This window comes from Hypanus sabinus, chromosome X1 (genome assembly GCF_030144855.1).
Source record: "Hypanus sabinus isolate sHypSab1 chromosome X1, sHypSab1.hap1, whole genome shotgun sequence".
NCBI lineage: Eukaryota > Metazoa > Chordata > Chondrichthyes > Myliobatiformes > Dasyatidae > Hypanus > Hypanus sabinus.
The window spans coordinates 28,995,154-29,013,006 of NC_082738.1; the positions used below are offsets into that span (position 1 = coordinate 28,995,154).

A 17,853-nucleotide genomic window follows, 5' to 3' on the forward strand; every position below is an offset into this window, starting at 1 on the left:
ACAAACCTGTAACTGTAACAGATATGACTTTGATACTGAGAAGCACTTCTCAGCAGCATAAACCTTTATCATAAGACAAAATACAACCAGTCAGTTGCCAGCAGCACTTGCACTTTAATAATACAGCATTTTTGTAAAGCTCAGTGTGGAACATTTTCTACACACTTCACTGTGACCTGCTTCGAAGATTTCCGTTTGTATCTGCAGGTGCAGATGAAGGAGTAGAATCCATTCCATGTGCCAGTTTCAGTGCTGGTGTAGAGTGTTGGAAGTCATGGTAGAGAAATCTTGAAACATTAACTCTATTTCGCTCTTCACACGTGCTGAGTATTTTTGTTTTTATTTCAGATTTGCAGCATCTGTGTTTTTATTTTGTTTTATTTGACAGTGGAGAAATTACCTTAACTTCCTGTGGTTTCAGTTAATGTAAACACTGATGGTTACCAAATCTCTGTACCAAGTGATCACCCTTTGAACACACTTAAATACGTGGTCAGGAGATGGCAAGTCTAATCGAACTGGCAGCACTTCTACTTCCCAAAGACTGACTTCCTTGCCACCAACTTACAGTCAAAGCAGGATAGACAAAGGAGAATCAGTTGGTGTTGTGCACTTAGGGTTTCAGAAGGCCGTTGACAAGGTGCCACGCATGAAGATGCTTAACAAGCTAAGAGCCCACGGTATTACAGGAAAATTCTAGCATGAATAAAGCAGTGGTTGATTGGCAGGAGGCAAAGAGTGGGAATGAAGGGAGTCTTTTCTGATTGGTTGCCAGTGACTAGTGGTGTTCCATAGGGGTGTGTGTTGGGACCAATTTTTTTTACGAGATATGTCAATGATTTGGATGATGGAATTGATGGCTTTGTTGCAAAGTCTTTTTTGCAGACAACATGAAGATAGGTGGAGGGGCAGGTAGTTTTGAGGAAGTCGAGAAGGTACAGAAGGACTTAGACCGATTAGGCGAATGAGCAAAGAAATGTCAGATGGAATACAGTGTTGGCAAATGTATGGTCATGCACTTTGGAAGAAGAAATGAAAGGGTTGACTATTTCCTAAATGGAGAGAAAATACAAAAAAACTGAGGTGCAAAGGGACTTGGGAGCCTTTGTGCAAGATTCCCTACAAGTTAATTTGCAGGTTGAGTCTGTGATGAGGAAGGCAAATGCAATATTGGCATTCATTTCAAGAGGACTAGAACTTAAAAGCAAGGATGTAGGCTTCACAGAGTATTGTGAGAAGGTCTAGGCCCCTTATCTTAGAAAGGATGTGCTGAAATTGGAGAGAGTTCAAAGGAGGTTGATGAAAATGATTCCAGGATTGAATGGCTTGTCATTATCAAAAGCATTTGATGGCTCCGGGCCTGTATTCACTGGAATTAAGATGAATGAGAGGTGACCTCATTGAAATGTATCGAATGGTGAAAGGCCTTGATAGAGTGGATGTAGAGAGGATGTTTCATCTGGTGGGAGTGTCTAAGACCAGAGGACACAGCCTCAGAATAGAAGGATATCCTTTTAGAATGGAATTGAGGAGGAATTTCTTTAGCCAGAGAGTGGTGAATCTGTGGAATTCTTTGCCACAGGCAGCTGTGGAAGCCAAGTCTTTATGTATACTTTATTTAAGGCAGAGATTGATAGGTTCTTGATTGGTCAGGGCATGAAAGGATATGGGGGGTCTGGGGGGGGAGGCAGGTAGGCAGGAGATTGGAGCTGAGAGGAAAGTTTGATCAGCCATGATGAAATGGCGGAGCAGACTCGATGGGCCAAATGGCCTAATTCTGCACCTATATCTTATGGTCTTATTCACAGGAATGCTGTATCATGAAGGATTTGACCATGAGCATGTATTTACAAATTCCACATACAGGAAGCTTCAGGTGAGGATCACCAATTCACTCACAGGCTTGATGATAATAACTAAAATGTGTACTTTAAAAATGGTACCTGGATTTTATATGAGAAATGACCACAGAATTGCCCTGATTGTGGCTGGTGATTTAAAATGCTTAGCCACTGAAACTGAAATCCTGAACACCCAAGTAGATGTGAAGTCTGTTTGCCCTGCCGAGGACTCCTCATGGAACTCATGGAAAGTGACACAGAGAAAAGCATTCTTGGAGCATCGTGAGGAGATTGCTGGATGCACTAATTAAAATGTCTGCAAGAATTTGTAAAAGGTCAAAACCTTTGTTTTTTAAAGAGATGGCTGAAGTAGTGGACAAGTGCAGATGAATGTTATTTTGCAGTGTTTTCTAGAAGCAGTTGATAAAGTCCCTCACAAAGTATTGTTAAATGGAGCTGAAGCTCAGATTTGAAAGCTAAGCACTGAACTGGTTGGGAAATTAGCCAAGAGACAGGAGAGAGAGAGAGTAAATATTGAAAAAGAAAATAAATCTGAAATAAAACAGACAGTGGTGAAAGAACTCATTAAGTCAAGCAGAGTAATTTTTGAGGTTAAAGATCTATCGTTGGAACTGATGAGGGATAATGGACCGGTAATGAGGCAGGATATGATGAGCGACATCCCACAGAGGGCCTCAACTGTTTATCAGATTTATTAATGATATGATGGGGTAAAATACAGACATCCAAGTCTGCTGATGGACACACTAATACAGCTGTTTCGTAAGCAGTATAGCTAGAAGCATTAAGTATAAGATATTAATAAACTGACTAGATTTCAAAATTAGAAAATCTAATATTCTATTCTAAAGAAAATATGATCCATTCCACTCAAGACTTGAAAGGGATAGGAATGAGTATGATGGAAAAAGCAGAGACTTAGGGAGCCATCTACACAGGTCATTAAAATGTAATTAACAAGCACAAACAATGATTAAGGTGACTTATGAAATGCTGGTCTTCATAGCTGGAGAGCAGAAAGAGATAAAAGTTACTGTACATCCACACAAAGCCCTGGCAGGAGCATGCCTGGATGTGCTGAGAATAGTTCTGGGCACCATAGCTCAGGAACGAGATACTGGTCTTGGGAAAGTTAACGGTGTAGAGAACAATACCTAGACAGGCTATTAACCCTTGGAATTCAGAAGTCTAATTTGATTGGAATTAACAGAATTTTGAGTGGGAAACTGCTTTGAGATGCAGAGACTACACCTGACCACACCTTTTAAAATTATTGAGAAACATTTCTAAGGTAAAAGGTATGAAAAGTTTGTTAATTTCTTCCAGAAATGGCAATTGACATCAGGTAAATAGTTTAATTTTTAATTTAGAGATACAGCATGGCAACAAGCCCTTCCAGCTCAGTGAGCCTGCGCCACCCAATTGTACCCATGTGACCACTTAACCTACTGACCTGTATATCTTTGGAATGAGGGAGGAAGCTGGAGCACCAGGAGGAAACCCACTCTGTCACAGGGAAATGTACAAACACCTTTCAGACAACGGCAGGAACTTTCTGCTTTGGAATTTGAGATTAATAAGATTTATAACTGCAAATATTAAGTGATGTGAGGAAAGGCAAGTTTATACAGCTATGTGGAAGATTAGCCACTAAGGATTTAAATGGCAGAACAGGCTCAAGGGGCCAAACAATCTTTGTGCTCTATTCCTATATGGTCCTAATGCTGACTGTCCCAAAATGAAACAGCTGATGTCCGCTTAACGTTGGAGTACTTTCTCCATTCCGACTGCCTCGTTGGTAACCTTGAGACGTGGGAATGAAATAAAGGCACTTCATAGAGTGAGGGGAAGATAGATAAACAGTCGGGGGTGGAAGTGTTATTTGCAGCAGACTTGATGTATTATTTACAACAGAACTAAACACTAATTAGAGTCACACTGGAGCTCTATGACCACCACAGCATCACTAACTATAGTTAGTGTCTCATGTTCCTTGCACAAGCATTGTACCTGGCCACAAAATAACATCAACAGCATTTATCTCAGAAATTCATCTGTCCAGCTGTCTAAACACAGCAAAACCCACATATAAGAATTCAGAATTATATTATGCACATTTAACAATGTATGAGAGTCTTTGAAAGTTAAAATTACTATTTCACGGTGAACTGTTCCCAGTCCCTCCAGTAAATACTGGACTGTTTGTCAGGCTGTGAGGGACAATGCTGTTAGATTAGTGCCTGATGGGTTGCTGGTTACAGTGGTCTGCCATCAGCAATAAAACTTGACGAACAATTTAGATTGCTCTTAATACTTAAAAGCAAATTTTCTACCCCACGTTCCTGCATGTTTGAAGTAGAGACTTTAGTCTAGCTATGCTCTACATAATGACTGCAGCATTGAAAGGGCTTCAACTTAATCTTCCTCTTGTGGTCACCATGAGATTACATGTGGTTGTCCATATTATTCAGCAGAGAGAGTTCCATAGGAGTTGCCAAACCAATCTAAGGGAGAGAACAGGATATAAATTAGTTCGCTGTTCATATTGTTTCACTTTAAGTTATCTGCTCCAGCTTGCACTGCTCTGTCTAAATCGGTTTGGTTGGCAGATGGTGTCTGATGTTGAACATTTCCATTTTCCCTAACTGACCTGCACTGATGTCACTGTATGAGGACTTTTTTCATTCCTCTACACAGATTCTCAAATACCATAAATTGAATAAAATAGGATGGTGACTTCAAAATGAGCTATCAAACTGGTAATTTGATGGATGAAAGATTAGTCCAAGTGACACAGCCTGAGCTCAGTGTGAGACAGTGGCACAAGACCCTTCTGTTTTTTATAGGGTCATTTGATGTCAAGTCTGTACCAACAAATATTTCATTTGGACGCCCAAATTTGTTACTCAGAGCATGAAAAATTTGCCAACTATGATTTGCTACAGAATAGGATAGGCCTAGGTTCTAATCACCGGCCTGTTGTGTTGGCTGATCCCCTCCCAGGGCAGCAGTGGCAGCTGGAAGGATTCATCTCAGTTTCCTTGCATTGGGCACGAGACAGTTTATGGCAAATTCCTGCTCCTGACCACTGTAAAGAGTGGCCACTAGGATGAGCTATAGTAACACAGGAAACATTCTCAACTGTTCTCAGATGGGGAAATAAACAGCAGTGAAAAGCATATTTTCCTTTTGTTTGGAAGACTTAGAGCAGGGGTTCCCAACTTTTTTTATGCCGTGGACCCCAGGTTGGGAACTCCTGTCTTAGAGCTTGAACAGCTGAGGTAATTAGATCTACAGTTAAGAACTGACGTGCAGGAGTAAGAAAATGATGGAAAAGTTGAAGTTCTGCTTGAAACCAGTCTGCCAATTAACAGGAAAATGACAATGAGGGGATAAGGGCTATTGGCTGATGCACTTTATTATAACCCAGTGAACAACATAAGCACCAGACAGGTTCCACATAAGATATCTATAAAGTCAATGATCTAACAAGTAAGACTTCTATTCTAGGTCAGCAAGATATCAAATGATCAGGAGTGACTCATCAATCATTTAACAGCATGCAATAATGCCATTAATCTCTGGATACTATGAATGAATTATGCATTTCCAGTGAAAATAGATCATTTAGTTTTGATAAATCAGCTCATGATTCAGAATGCATGCAGAACATATACTTACTGATGTCCTCTGGAGCTGCCTATAGGAAACACCAAACAATGTAACACCATGTATAGGCATGGACAGAAATACAACCACAGCACAGAGTGAGAGAAGAAATAAATAGTATCATGCATGTTGCCGTACAAGCCACTGACTGGTGTAGGATCCTTGTGCTGGTTGATAACACCAAGGAACTATGTACAGTAACTAATTTCCAGTCCCTGCATGTACACACTGGGATTTTAGAAAAGTACACCAGCGACTTGTGCAATATTTCCACCTGTGACCAAATTCAACGTACCAAACGATAGGGAGTATAATACAGACTGTGTCCTTAAAGGGCAGTGCAACAACCACATAACAGAAAATAAAACAGCACCGGACACGCCCTTTGGCCCATGATGTTGTGCTGATCTTGATGCCAATTTATACTAAACACACCCCTCCTGTGTATCATCCATATCCCTCCATTCCCTTTGTATTCATGTGTCTATCTAAAAGCCTCTTAAACCTCACCAAACTACTTGCTTCCACTGCTACGCCGTAATCCATTACAAGCACCTACCACTCTGCATAAAAAAAACTTGTTCCTCGCGTTGCCTCTAAATTTCCCCCCAACCTTAAAAGCATGCTTCTGGTGTATGACATTTCCATACAGGGGAAAAGATCTGACTGTCTACCTTATCTTGCCTCTCATAACTTAAAAAAAACTCCGGCAGGTCCTCCCTCAGTCTCTGATGCTCCAGGGAGGCCAATCCAAGTTTCACCATCATTCCCTTCTAGCGCTCACCCTCTAATCCAGGCAGCACCCTCTCCACATTCTTCCTGAGTGACCAGAACTGCACACCACACCCCAAGTGCTGTCTGACTAAAGCTTTATACATCTGCAGCATGACTTCCTTATTCTTATTCTCAGAATCCCTACCAACCACACACAGGTAGGAGGAGCAACTCCTTATATTCACTCTGGGTAGGCTCCAATTTGATGGCATGAACATTAATTTCTCTAACCTGGTAATTCCTCCCTGCAACCCCCCTCCCCCATTCTCTCTTTATTTATTCCCCATTCTGTTTCTCCTCTCAACCATTCTCCTCCCCTGCCCATCACCTCCTCCTTCCACTTCTCCCTTGATCCACTGTGCTATCAGATTTCTTCTTCTTCAGTTCTTTACCTCTTCCACCCAGCTTCTCAATTCATCTCCCCTTCTGCACCCCACCCACCTTCCCCCTCACCTATTACCTGCATCTTGTACTACTTGCTTTCCCCCACCTTCATTTTCTAGCTTCTTCTGCCTTTCCTTCCAGTTCTGATGAAGGGTGTCAGCCTGAAATGTCAACTGCTATTCCCTCCAAAGATGCTGCCTGATCTGATGAGTTTTTCCAGCACTATAGAGCTTCCTGTAGAAGTAGTGGAGGCCAGTTCAGTTGTGTCATTTAAGGTAAAATTGGATAGGTATATGGACAGGAAAGGAGTGGAGGGTTATGGGCTGAGTGCAGGTAGGTGGGACTAGGTGAGATTAAGGGTTCGGCACGGACTAGGAGGGCCAAGATGGCCTGTTTCCGTGCTGTGATTGTTATATGGTTATATGTATATGTTGCTCAAGAGTTTCAGCACCTGCAAAACCTCTTATGTTTACCACCTGTGTAGCCACTTCCAGTGAATTATTGACCTCGACCCCAAGATACCTCAGTGCTATTAAGGGGTTCACCATTAACTGTATATTTTCTCCTCTCATTTGACAGCCTAAAGTGCAATGCCTCACCTTTGACCGGATTAAACTCTATCTACCACTTCTCTGCCCACATCTGTAACTGATTTATATCCTGCTGTATTTTTTGATAGACCTTTGCACTGTCCATAACTCCACCAATCTTGGTTTCATCGACAAATTTGCTAAACCACCCATCTAGATTTTCATCCAAGTCATTGATGTACATCACAAACGACAGAAGTCCCAGCACCAATCCTTGTGGAACACCACTGGTCAAGGATCTCCAGCCTGCCAGTCCTGCTCGCTGTCTTCCACAGGCAAGCAGCAAGCCAGTTCCGAATCCAAACCTGCAATTCACCCTGGATCCCATGCATCTTTATCCTCTGAATCAACCTACCGTGAGGGACCTTATCAAATGCCTTACTAAAGTCCCTGTAGATAACGTCCACTGCCTTACCCTCATTGAGCTCCTTTGTCATCTCCTCAATAAACTCGATCAAGTTTGTAAGGCATGACCTGCCCCATACAAAGCCATGCTGACTGTCCCGAAGCAGGTCATGCCTTTACAAATGTCCATAAATCCTATCCCTCTGTATCATATCTAATAGCTTCCCTATCACTGACACGAGGCTCACTGACCTATAATTACATGGATTATCCTGATTTCTCTTCTTGAACAAAAGCACACTAGCTATTCTTCCATTCTCCATGACCTTGCCTGTTGCTAATAAGGACACAAAGAACTTTTCAAGATCCAGCAATCTCCACACTTGCATCTTTCAATATTCTGAGATATATATCTGGAAACTTATACACCTAATATTTTCAGGAGACCCAGCACTACCCCTCCTTGATCTCAATGTCGCAACTCATTAGCATGCCCGTCTTCACTATCCTCAAAATCCTTCTCCTCGGTAAATAGCAATGCAAGCTACTCATTTAGTATCTCATCCTCTTGCTCTGACTCACAAGCACAAATTCCTTCCTTTATCCTTGAGTAGACCTACCATCTCCTCAGTTGACCTCTTTTTCTGATTATGAGTACAAAATGTCTTGGGATTCTCCTCGATCCTGCTCATCAAGGACATTTTCTGACTCCTTTTGGCCTTCCTAATCACCTGCTTGAGCACTTAAGAGTCTTAGAGCACCACAGCACCTCATCCTCCTATGCTCTAGGGAACAAAGTCCCAACCTGTTCAACCTTTTATCTATAACTCAGGTCCTCTCGACCCAGCAACATCCTTGTAAATTTTCTCTGTACTCCTCCAATTGCATTACTCCAAATTAGGGCTCACAATAGTTTCCTGCTCTCTTTATACTTGACAAGGGTCCAGTCTGATTTTAGCTTCTTGAACCTTACAATGATTCCCTTTCCTTACTGACTAAATTTGGAGCATTTTGGGTCATCCAGGATTTCCTTACTTTACCACCCTGTCTTTAAACCTTCCTGATCCTGAGCTCTAATCAGCAGGTCTTTAAACAATTACCACATGTGAAACATGGACTTATCTGACACCTCCTGCTCCCAGTCTAAGCCCCTTATTGTCTGTCTTATCCTGCCATAATTTGCCCTGCCCAAATTAGTACCTTCTGGCAAGATAGGATTTTGTCTTTGCTGATATCTATATTAAAACATAATGAGTTGTGGTCACTACTCCCAAAATGTTCACCCATTATCAGGTCTGTCACTGGCCTGAGCTGGCTCACTTCTCACAAACAGTTCCAGTATGTTCTCTTCTCTAGCTTCACACTCCACGTACTGTTTCAGGACTCCTCTTGGATACACTGAAGAAACATTTCAGCCTCTTGTATTAAGGAAGCTCCAATCAGTACTGGGGAAGTTAAAGTCCCTCACATTGACAACCCAATTCTTCCTGCACCTTCAATAATCTGTCTACACATCTGTTCCAATATCTCTTGGGGATAGCATAATTCCAGAATTCTTATTTTGGAGTCCCATTCAAACAGTGCCGGTGGGGTCGGGTCTGTCACTGTATAAAACCGGGGTACGGTACCGGTGGGGATGGGTCTGTCACTGTGTAACACCGGGGTACGGTACCAGTGGGGATGGGTCTGTCACTGTGTAACACCGGGGTACGGTACCGGTGGGGACGGGTCTGTCACTGTGTAACACTGGGGTACGGTACCAGTGGGGACGGGTCTGTCACTGTGTAACACCAGGGAAGGTACCGGTGGGGACGGGTCTGTCACTGTGTAACACCAGGGAAGGTACCGGTGGGGACGGGTCTGTCACTGTGTAACACCGGGGTACGGTACCAGTGGGGACGGGTCTGTCACTGTGTAACATTGGGGTACGGTACTGGTGGGGATGGGTCTGTCACTGTATAGCACCGGGGTACGGTACCGGTGGGGAGGGGTCTGTCACTGTCTAACACCGGGGTACGGTACCGGTGGGGACGGGTCTGTCACTGTCTAACACCGGGGTACGGTACCGGTGGGGACGGGTCTGTCAGTGTATAGCACCGGGGTACGGTACCGGTGGGGACGGGTCTGTCACTGTATAACACCGGGGTACGGTACCTGTGGGGACGGGTCTGTCACTGTCTAACACCGGGGTACGGTACCGGTGGGGACGGGTCTGTCAGTGTATAGCACCGGGGTATGGTACCAGTGGGGACGGGTCTGTCACTGTATAACACCGGGGTACGGTACCGGTGGGGACGGGTCTGTCAGTGTATAGCACCGGGGTACGGTACCGGTGGGGATGGGTCTTTTTCCTTCATTACTCTAGTGTGCTTTATGGTTTGACCAATCACATCCAATTCATTTATGATTGGGACCTAAAGGAATTAATAGTTCTGGAATTGAATGCCCATTGCTTCAATATTTTGTGGATTAGGGTCAAATGTCCTTCCTCATGGCTTAAACCTGTGAACCGTTGTTTCTGATAAACATGCCAAGAGATAAAGATTCTTACTATCTTTGCCATCTATGCTTTTTGTTGGTTTATTTTTCTCCATCTGCTCACCCTCAGTTTCAGGAAGCACCGATGGATAGTCAATGATTTGGGTTCATCTGGACCTTGTGTGTTGTTCCAGATTTCAGCACATGCCCTGTGTTTTTATTTTGCCACATCTCAGTCTTGTTCGCTCCAGGGAAAGCAAACGCAGCCTATCCAATCTCTCCCCTGAACTCATGTTCTCCAATTGAGGCATCATCCTAATGAATCTGTTCTGTACTCTCTCCAGCGTTGCTACATCCTTCAAGTGGAACTGCATACGAGTGCAGTCTAACTCATGTTTTATAAAGTTGCAACATAATATCCCAACTTTTACATTCTCTGCTCTGGCTTATGAAGACACATTGTGTCATCTGCCTTCTCCTATCAACCGGAGTTTCAGTTTGAGGTAATATGGCTGAATCCCTAAGTTCTCTCTGTCCATCAGCTTTCAATGGCATCCTGTGTATGTCCTGCCCCTATCTGACTTTCCTGGGTGTATAATTTTGCCTGTCAAGATTAAATTCCAACACTCAATCCAACTTTCCATCTGATGTACATCCGTACCCGGGTGTTAAAAAACCTTACTCTTTATCCACACCATCACTAATTTTTGTGTAATCTGCAAACATTAATCACATTTCTACCTTCACATCCAAGTCATTGATATATTTTACAAACATGAGCCCTAGCACTGATCCCTGTGGTACACCACTGGTCACAGACTTCCAATTAGAAAAACATTCCTCTACCACTACCCTCTGCTTCCTATCAGCAGGCCAATTATCCAGTTCACCTTGGATCCCATATGGCTGAACCCTCTAGATCAGCCTACTACACAGGACCTTGAGAAATGCCTTCGAGACAACATCCTCAAAAAAAAATTAAATCAAATGAGGGAGATAGGATAGGCTTCCCACATGAAGCTTGTATCCCTGATCAGTCCATCTTTCCAAATGTATATTAACACTCCCCTAGAATCTTCTCCAATAATTTCACTAGCACTTACGTTAAGACCCATAGTTCATCCTTGCTGCCCTTCTTAAATAAAGGAACAACTTTAGTTATCGTCCAGACTTCTGGTAACTCAGCCAATGCTGATGAAGATGCAATAATCTCCACAAGGGTCCCAGCATTGTTTCCCATAGCAACCTGGAATACACCTCATCCAGCCCTGGGATCTATCAATCTCATTCAAATACATTTAACATCTCTCCCATTTTAACAACAACATGCTCCACACGATCAACACACCCCTCTCTGAACTCACTGTCCTCTACATCCTTTTCTTTGGTGAATACAGATAAGAAGTATTCATTTAGGACCTCACTCAAATTACCTGGTTCCACACACAGATAACTCCTTTGGTCCCTATGAGGATCCACACTTTCCCTCTTACCCTTGATGCATATTTTAGGATGATTTAAGATTCTCTTCTTGAAATTTACTTTGAACTTTGAACTTAACTTTACCCGTCAAGTATATTTCATGACCCCTATTTTGTTCTCAAGTTCTCTCAAGAGGGTCATTCAATTCCTGTTTCCTTTTACTTGCTGATCAAACCTTCAATATCCTACACCATCCAAGGTGCCCTAATCTTGTCGTCTCTGCTTTTCATCTTTACCAGAATATGGTGACCCTGAACTCTGACTTAGAGACTCTCAATCCTTCTTTCACCAGGTCCACTCTTACACTATTGAAATCAACCTTCCTGCAAGTTTAGGATTTCAACTTGAAGGCCAATCTTGTTCCTTTCCATGACTTTAGAGAATTATGGACACTGTTACCGAAGTGCTCCCCCTCCAACTCTTGTGCAGTTTCATTAGCCAAGGTTAAGCACACCCCCACTGCTGGATGAACGATACATATGGTCTCAAAAAACTTGGAGGCACTTAACAAATTTCACGCATTTAAGCCCCATGCACTGACAAAATTGCAATCAACATTGGTAAGGTAACCCCACTACAAGAACCCTTTGCTCTTATGCCTTTTTGCAATGTGACTCTATGTTACATGACATGATAGAGAACTGGGCAGAGCAAAAGTTTGTTCCCATTAACAGCTCCTTATCTGATGATCTATATCTGCTCCCCTTGACTCTCATTGTCCTCAGTCACTTCCCAGGCCTTTAGATAGTGCAGCAATCGGCCCAGCAGCTTCAGGACAACAAAAACCCAAAGATGCTGGAAATCTGAAACAAAACAGAATACTGAAAACACTTAGCAGGTCAGGAAGCATCTTTTGAGAGAGAAACAGAGGTTATGGGCCAGCTCTTGTTGGCCTGATATCCACCGTGTAGAATTGCTCACCCAGCAACACCTGTACTTCCCAGGGGTGAAGGTAAAATCCCACCATTTGTAGTTTGAATGTGGAGCTCTCTGTAATGGACTGGCATTCATAGAATTTAGAAAGACACCATTAGAACAATATGCCCAGGATACCTTTTAAATGGATGTATTCAATTAATCTCCACTCTTGTTTTGTTTTCCCTCTCTCTCTGTTATCCAATATTCTTTACATCAAATACTTACTCAAGCCCTTCTTGAATGTTATCATTGAATTTGTATCACCTAGCCCTTCAGGCATTGTAATAAAATCATTGTGACGCTCCTCATAAAAGAATCTTGCCATCAACTTCTGAATCTTTAGTTATTCTTTAAAATTATCAGCAAATCCAGTAGTAGTTCTGAAGTGGAAAAAGCTTCTTATTTTAGCAATCAAAACTGTTCATTAGAGTGCCCTTATTAAATCTTCTTAGTCTTCTTACAACAACAATCCAACTTCTCCAGTCTCCCTACATTACTGAAGTCCCTCATTGTTCACTCTGGGACTCTGTACTGCAGGTCCAAAGGCGAGTTCTGTCTGACACCAAGGGCTGTGGCATCACAGAGTGCCTTGTTCTGAAACACTGATAGCCAACGAAGCTGGAGCTAATATGAGTTGTAATTGATTTAGTCATTTAAACACCTCTGATATTCAGTCATGCAAGAACTGGAAATAAATGTCACTTCAAAAATTTTAATTAAAAGACCTACATAACAAATTAACAAAGATCAGAGGGGTCTTAGATCCTGCCTGGACAATTCCCTATTAGGGTTGGGCTTTCCTGTCTCACCTTAAACTAGTCAGAGTCCCAAAGATCCATGTTTGATCATGCATGTGGGATGGGACTTCTTTTTTTTCCCTTAAAATGTATATTACCCATCCCCCTCCCCTTAACCCCTCCCCCCAGCATCCCTATAGAAAAAAAAAGAAAGAAAGAAAGAAAGAAAGAAAGAATGCCTGGATATTGGAAGATCCCCAAATGCTCCACAGAGTTCGTAATAACTTTAGTATATATATTTATTTCTTTCCCCAAATAACCAATTATTTCATCTTCGGAGCACCTATATATTTAATCCTGTCTTTTGTAAATAAGGTCGCCAAATTTTCAAAAATGTTTCATATTTATCTCTTAAATTATAAGTAATTTTTTCAAGTGGAATACAGCTACAAATTTCTTTCTTCCAACAATCTATACTTAAATATACTGGGATGGGACCTCTGAGGTTCCTAGTTGCAGTGACAGCAACAACCAGTTGGCCCAATGTTTCAGAAACAATGAAGGGTCACCAACCTGAAATACTAATCATGTCACCCTCCAAAGACATTGCCTGACTGGCAAAACATGTTTAGTACTTTGAGTTTTTATTCAACTAAGTAATGACCCCAAAGTGGGCACCGTTGACTTAGGTGGCTGGGACTCCCAGCAGGACCAAGCCACGGGATAAAGCAGTAGCCAGTAAGAACAAGTTTCATGATCAGGATAGCCAGGGCCACAGTAAAGGCAGGGAAAGGAATACTCAGTTAAACTCACCTGGTTTCACCTATCACCTGCCAGTTTGTACTCTTTCCCCTTCCACCCTTGCCAGTCTCAGCTCAAAAAGTTGACTGTTTAGATGCTGCCTGGCTCACTGAGTTCCTCCAGCATTTTGTGTGTGTTGCTCAGTTAAGCTGCTTTTATGCCAGTGCACGAAGTAAGGTGGATGAACTGAGAGTGTGGATTGGCTCTGAGGAGTGGGATGTTATAGCCCTAACAGAAATATGGCAGAGAGGGACAGCTCAGTGTTCCAGTATATAGATGCTACAGGCATGGCAGAGAAACAGGTAAGCAAGGAAGGGGTGTTGCCTTCATGATAAAGGAACATGTAACAGCAGCACTTGGATAACATTCTTGGGAATCATCCCATGAGGCAACGTGGATAGAACTTGAAACAAGAAGGGGAAGGTCACTCTAGTGTGGCTGTATTATAGAACCCCCTCCCAATAGTCAGTGGGAACTGGAGGACCAGGTGTGTAGAGAAATTGTTCATAGTCATAAAAATAACAGGGTTGTAATAGCGGGAGATTTTAATTTCCCCAGTATTGTTAAGGGTCTGGATAGGTTGGAATTTATGAAGTGTGTATAGGAAAGTCTCCTGAGTCAGTATATCAGGGGCTTACTACGGAAGGTTCAATACTGGACCTTCTCTTGAGGAATGAGACTGGTCAGGTAACTGAAGTGACAGGGAACACTTTGACTGTAGTAACCATGATTCTACTAGTTTAAAATATGATGGAAAAGGATAGAACAGGTCCACCATTTAAGGTCCTGAACTGGGGAAGGGCTAATTTTGGGGGAGTTAGGCAGATTCTAGGAGAAATGAATTTGAATGCACTCAGTATATAGAATGAAGTAGGTGGCCTTGCAATGCTGTTAGAGGTTGGCAGGTCACTGAGCTGTGACTGGAAGAAGATCACATTGGGAGCTTATGGCTGAGAAGCAACTAAAGTGCAATAAAGAGAGAAAAGATGAAATATGAAGTTAAGCTAGCCAATAATATCAAAGAGGATACTAAACGTTTTTCCAAATAAATGAGTTGTGAAAGAGAAGCAATAGTGAATATTGGACCACTGGAAAATAACGCTGAAGAGGTAGTAATAGGGGACAAAGAAATGGCAATCGAATTAAATATTTTGCTGAAAGGTATGAAAGTCACCTGGACCAGGTGGACTACACCCTAAGGTTCTGAAAGAGGTAGCTGAAGAGATAAGTAATTATCTTTAGTAATGATCCTTCCAGAGTAACTAGATTCTGGTTTGGTTCTGGATGACTGGAGAACTTCAAATATCACTCTACTCTTTAAAACGGAAGGAGGCAAAAGAAAGGAAATTATAGGCCAGTTAGCCTGACTTCAGTGGTTGGGAAATCTTGGGAGTCCATTACTGATGAGGTTTTAGGGCACATCAGAGTGGTTTCCTTAAGGGAAAATCTTGCCTAACAAATCTGCTGAAATTTTTTGAGGAAGTAATGGAAAGGAGAGTCAGTGAATGTTGTGTACTTGGATTTTCAGAAGGCCTTTGACAAGGTGCTGCACATGAGGCTGCTAAACAAGATGAGAGCCCATGGTCAAGATTTCTTGGTGGTGGCTGATAGAGTATAGCAGCAATCTTCTGTTGCTCCAACTCTAATTATCTTATTTCCAACCTGTCTTGAAACCTTTTTAAGTGTGATTTTTTTTCATTATGACTACATTAAGGGTGGTAGAGGTACTAAAAAGGATGATCCCCCTGCTTCTTCAGATTCTATTATGAATTTGCTGCAAAGTTATACACGAGAAGCCTCTGAGAAGTTTCAACAATTCAGCTCTGAATTTAAACAAATAGATGGTAAACTGGATTCTATTCAGCAAACTCTTAATGAACACGATAAACGTATAAAAAATAACGAAGCAATGTTGTCGTCTCTGGAAACAGAAGTGGATGAGCTGCAAAAGCTTTGTGAAAAGCAATCGAAGCCCAACAAAAAGCTAAGACAGGAGATTATCAACATAGAAAATAGAAGTAGAAGGAACAACCTACAGGTTCTGGGTCTCGAAGAATTAATCGAAGGTAATCATCCTATGGAATTCTTTGAAAATTTTCTGCAAGAATTATTTCCGGAAATTTTGGCATCTTTGCCTATGATTGACCGAGTTTATAGGTCCCCCGAATTTCGTTCTCCTAACAGAGATAGACCAAGATCCGTAATCATTTGCTTTCATGAATTTAAAACAAAGGATCTGTTAATACGTGAATCTCATCTAAGGGGCATGATTCCCTATCGTGGCAGCAAGATTAGAATCGTTGAAGACTACCTGCCGGAGGTTTTGCAGGAACATGCTAAATTCAAAGAAGCTATGTCCGAATTTTTTTAATAAGGATTTTAAACCCTCCCTTTGGTATCCAGCTCATCTCAGAATCACACTTAAAAACAGATCTTTCAAATGGTTTCAGTCGATTGCTGAAGCACAAAGGTTTTTAAAATCCGAAGGCTAGCTGCTTAGTCTGCCCTTACATGAAAACACAAGATTAAATGGGAAACTTTTAATTCGCAAATCCCGTCGAAAGGGCATGATTTGTTATATGGTGGAATATTAAGATTCTCAAAGACTATTTGCTTGAGATTATGCAGGAATGTGCTAAATTTAAACAAGCTTTGTTGGAATTTTTTTATTAAGGGTTAACCCATCCCTTGGCTACCTGGTTTGTCTGAGAATCTCATTAAAGATGGACCCTTTGAACTGTTTCGTTGGAATGCTGAAGCTTAAAGATATTTTTTAAATTTGAAAGCTAACTGCTTATCCTGTTTTTTTTCATGAAGATATAGGATTAAATGTTTAATGTCTTTCAGAATGAATAATGGTAATTTTTTACTTTTGGCAATTTTTACTTTTACCTTTGTAACCAATTTCCTTTTATATTTTTTAATACTGTACTTTTGATATATGAGAATTAAATTTCTTGTCTGGAAAGTGTTTAGGCTAAGTTGGAATATAAACAACTTAAAACTATTTGGAGCGATCACCAGGTTTTTTGGGGGGTTGTCCGTAGTTGTAGATGTTGGCTTTCTATTGGTTGACTTTCTTTGGGAGGTGGGCTGGGGGATGGTTTTTTTTCTCAGAAGATTTTTATGAATTGTTTTTAGCCAACTTGTTGCTTGGTTACCATTTCTCAAGGTTTATGGATTGGTTTTAACCCTTTCTTTAAATTATTCTAAAAATGGATCAAACTATCAATCTACTGAGTTTTAACGTGAAAGGGTTAAATCACCCTGTCAAACATAATAAGATTTTTGCTTATATCAGGAAATTTAAGGTCCCTATTATTTTTTTTTTTACAAGAAACTCACATACGCAAATGTGATAATCTACGTTTTTTTAGCTGTTGGAATGGGCTTTGTTTTCATTCATCTTTTCAGGCCAAAACTAGAGGAGTTTCAATTCTCATAAATACACTTTCCTTTGTCCAACATAAAGTAGTCTCTGATACTAATGGACGTTTTGTTATAGTTTCAGGAAAACTAGATAACAAATTAATAGTATTTGCCAATGTGTATGTCCCCAATGTAACTGATCTAGGATTCTTTGAGTGTTTTTTTTGTTTCTACCAGATCTGAGTCTTTATTCTTCGGTGATGGGAGGAGATTTTAACTGCTAGTTGGACCTAATCTTAGACTGATCATTTTCTAAACCAGCATCTCTTAACAAATCAGCTTTGTTTATTCAATTCTTTTTATTGAAATATGGTATTGTTGATGTTTCTTCATCCTTTAGATAGGGAGTACTCATTTTTTTTCCTGTGTTCATCATACATATTC

General features: G+C 41.4%; 1 protein-coding gene across 2 annotated transcripts in view; it reads right to left on the minus strand.

Annotated features, from left to right (window-relative positions):
- Positions 1-76: 76 nt before the first annotated feature.
- The window catches only part of LOC132384734 (natural resistance-associated macrophage protein 2-like), a 132,879-nt gene continuing 115,102 nt past the window's right edge, over positions 77-17,853 (minus strand). Inside the window, exons 17-18 of one of the 2 annotated variants that reach the window (XM_059956155.1) lie at positions 5,544-5,562; positions 77-4,366 (exon numbers count right to left, since the gene is read on the minus strand). In XM_059956155.1, the coding sequence (XP_059812138.1) occupies positions 4,326-4,366; positions 5,544-5,562 (60 nt within the window). In that variant the 3' untranslated portion in view covers positions 77-4,325. The remainder of the gene's footprint in view (positions 4,367-5,543; positions 5,563-17,853) is intronic. The other variant, XM_059956156.1, reaches the window with a different exon arrangement.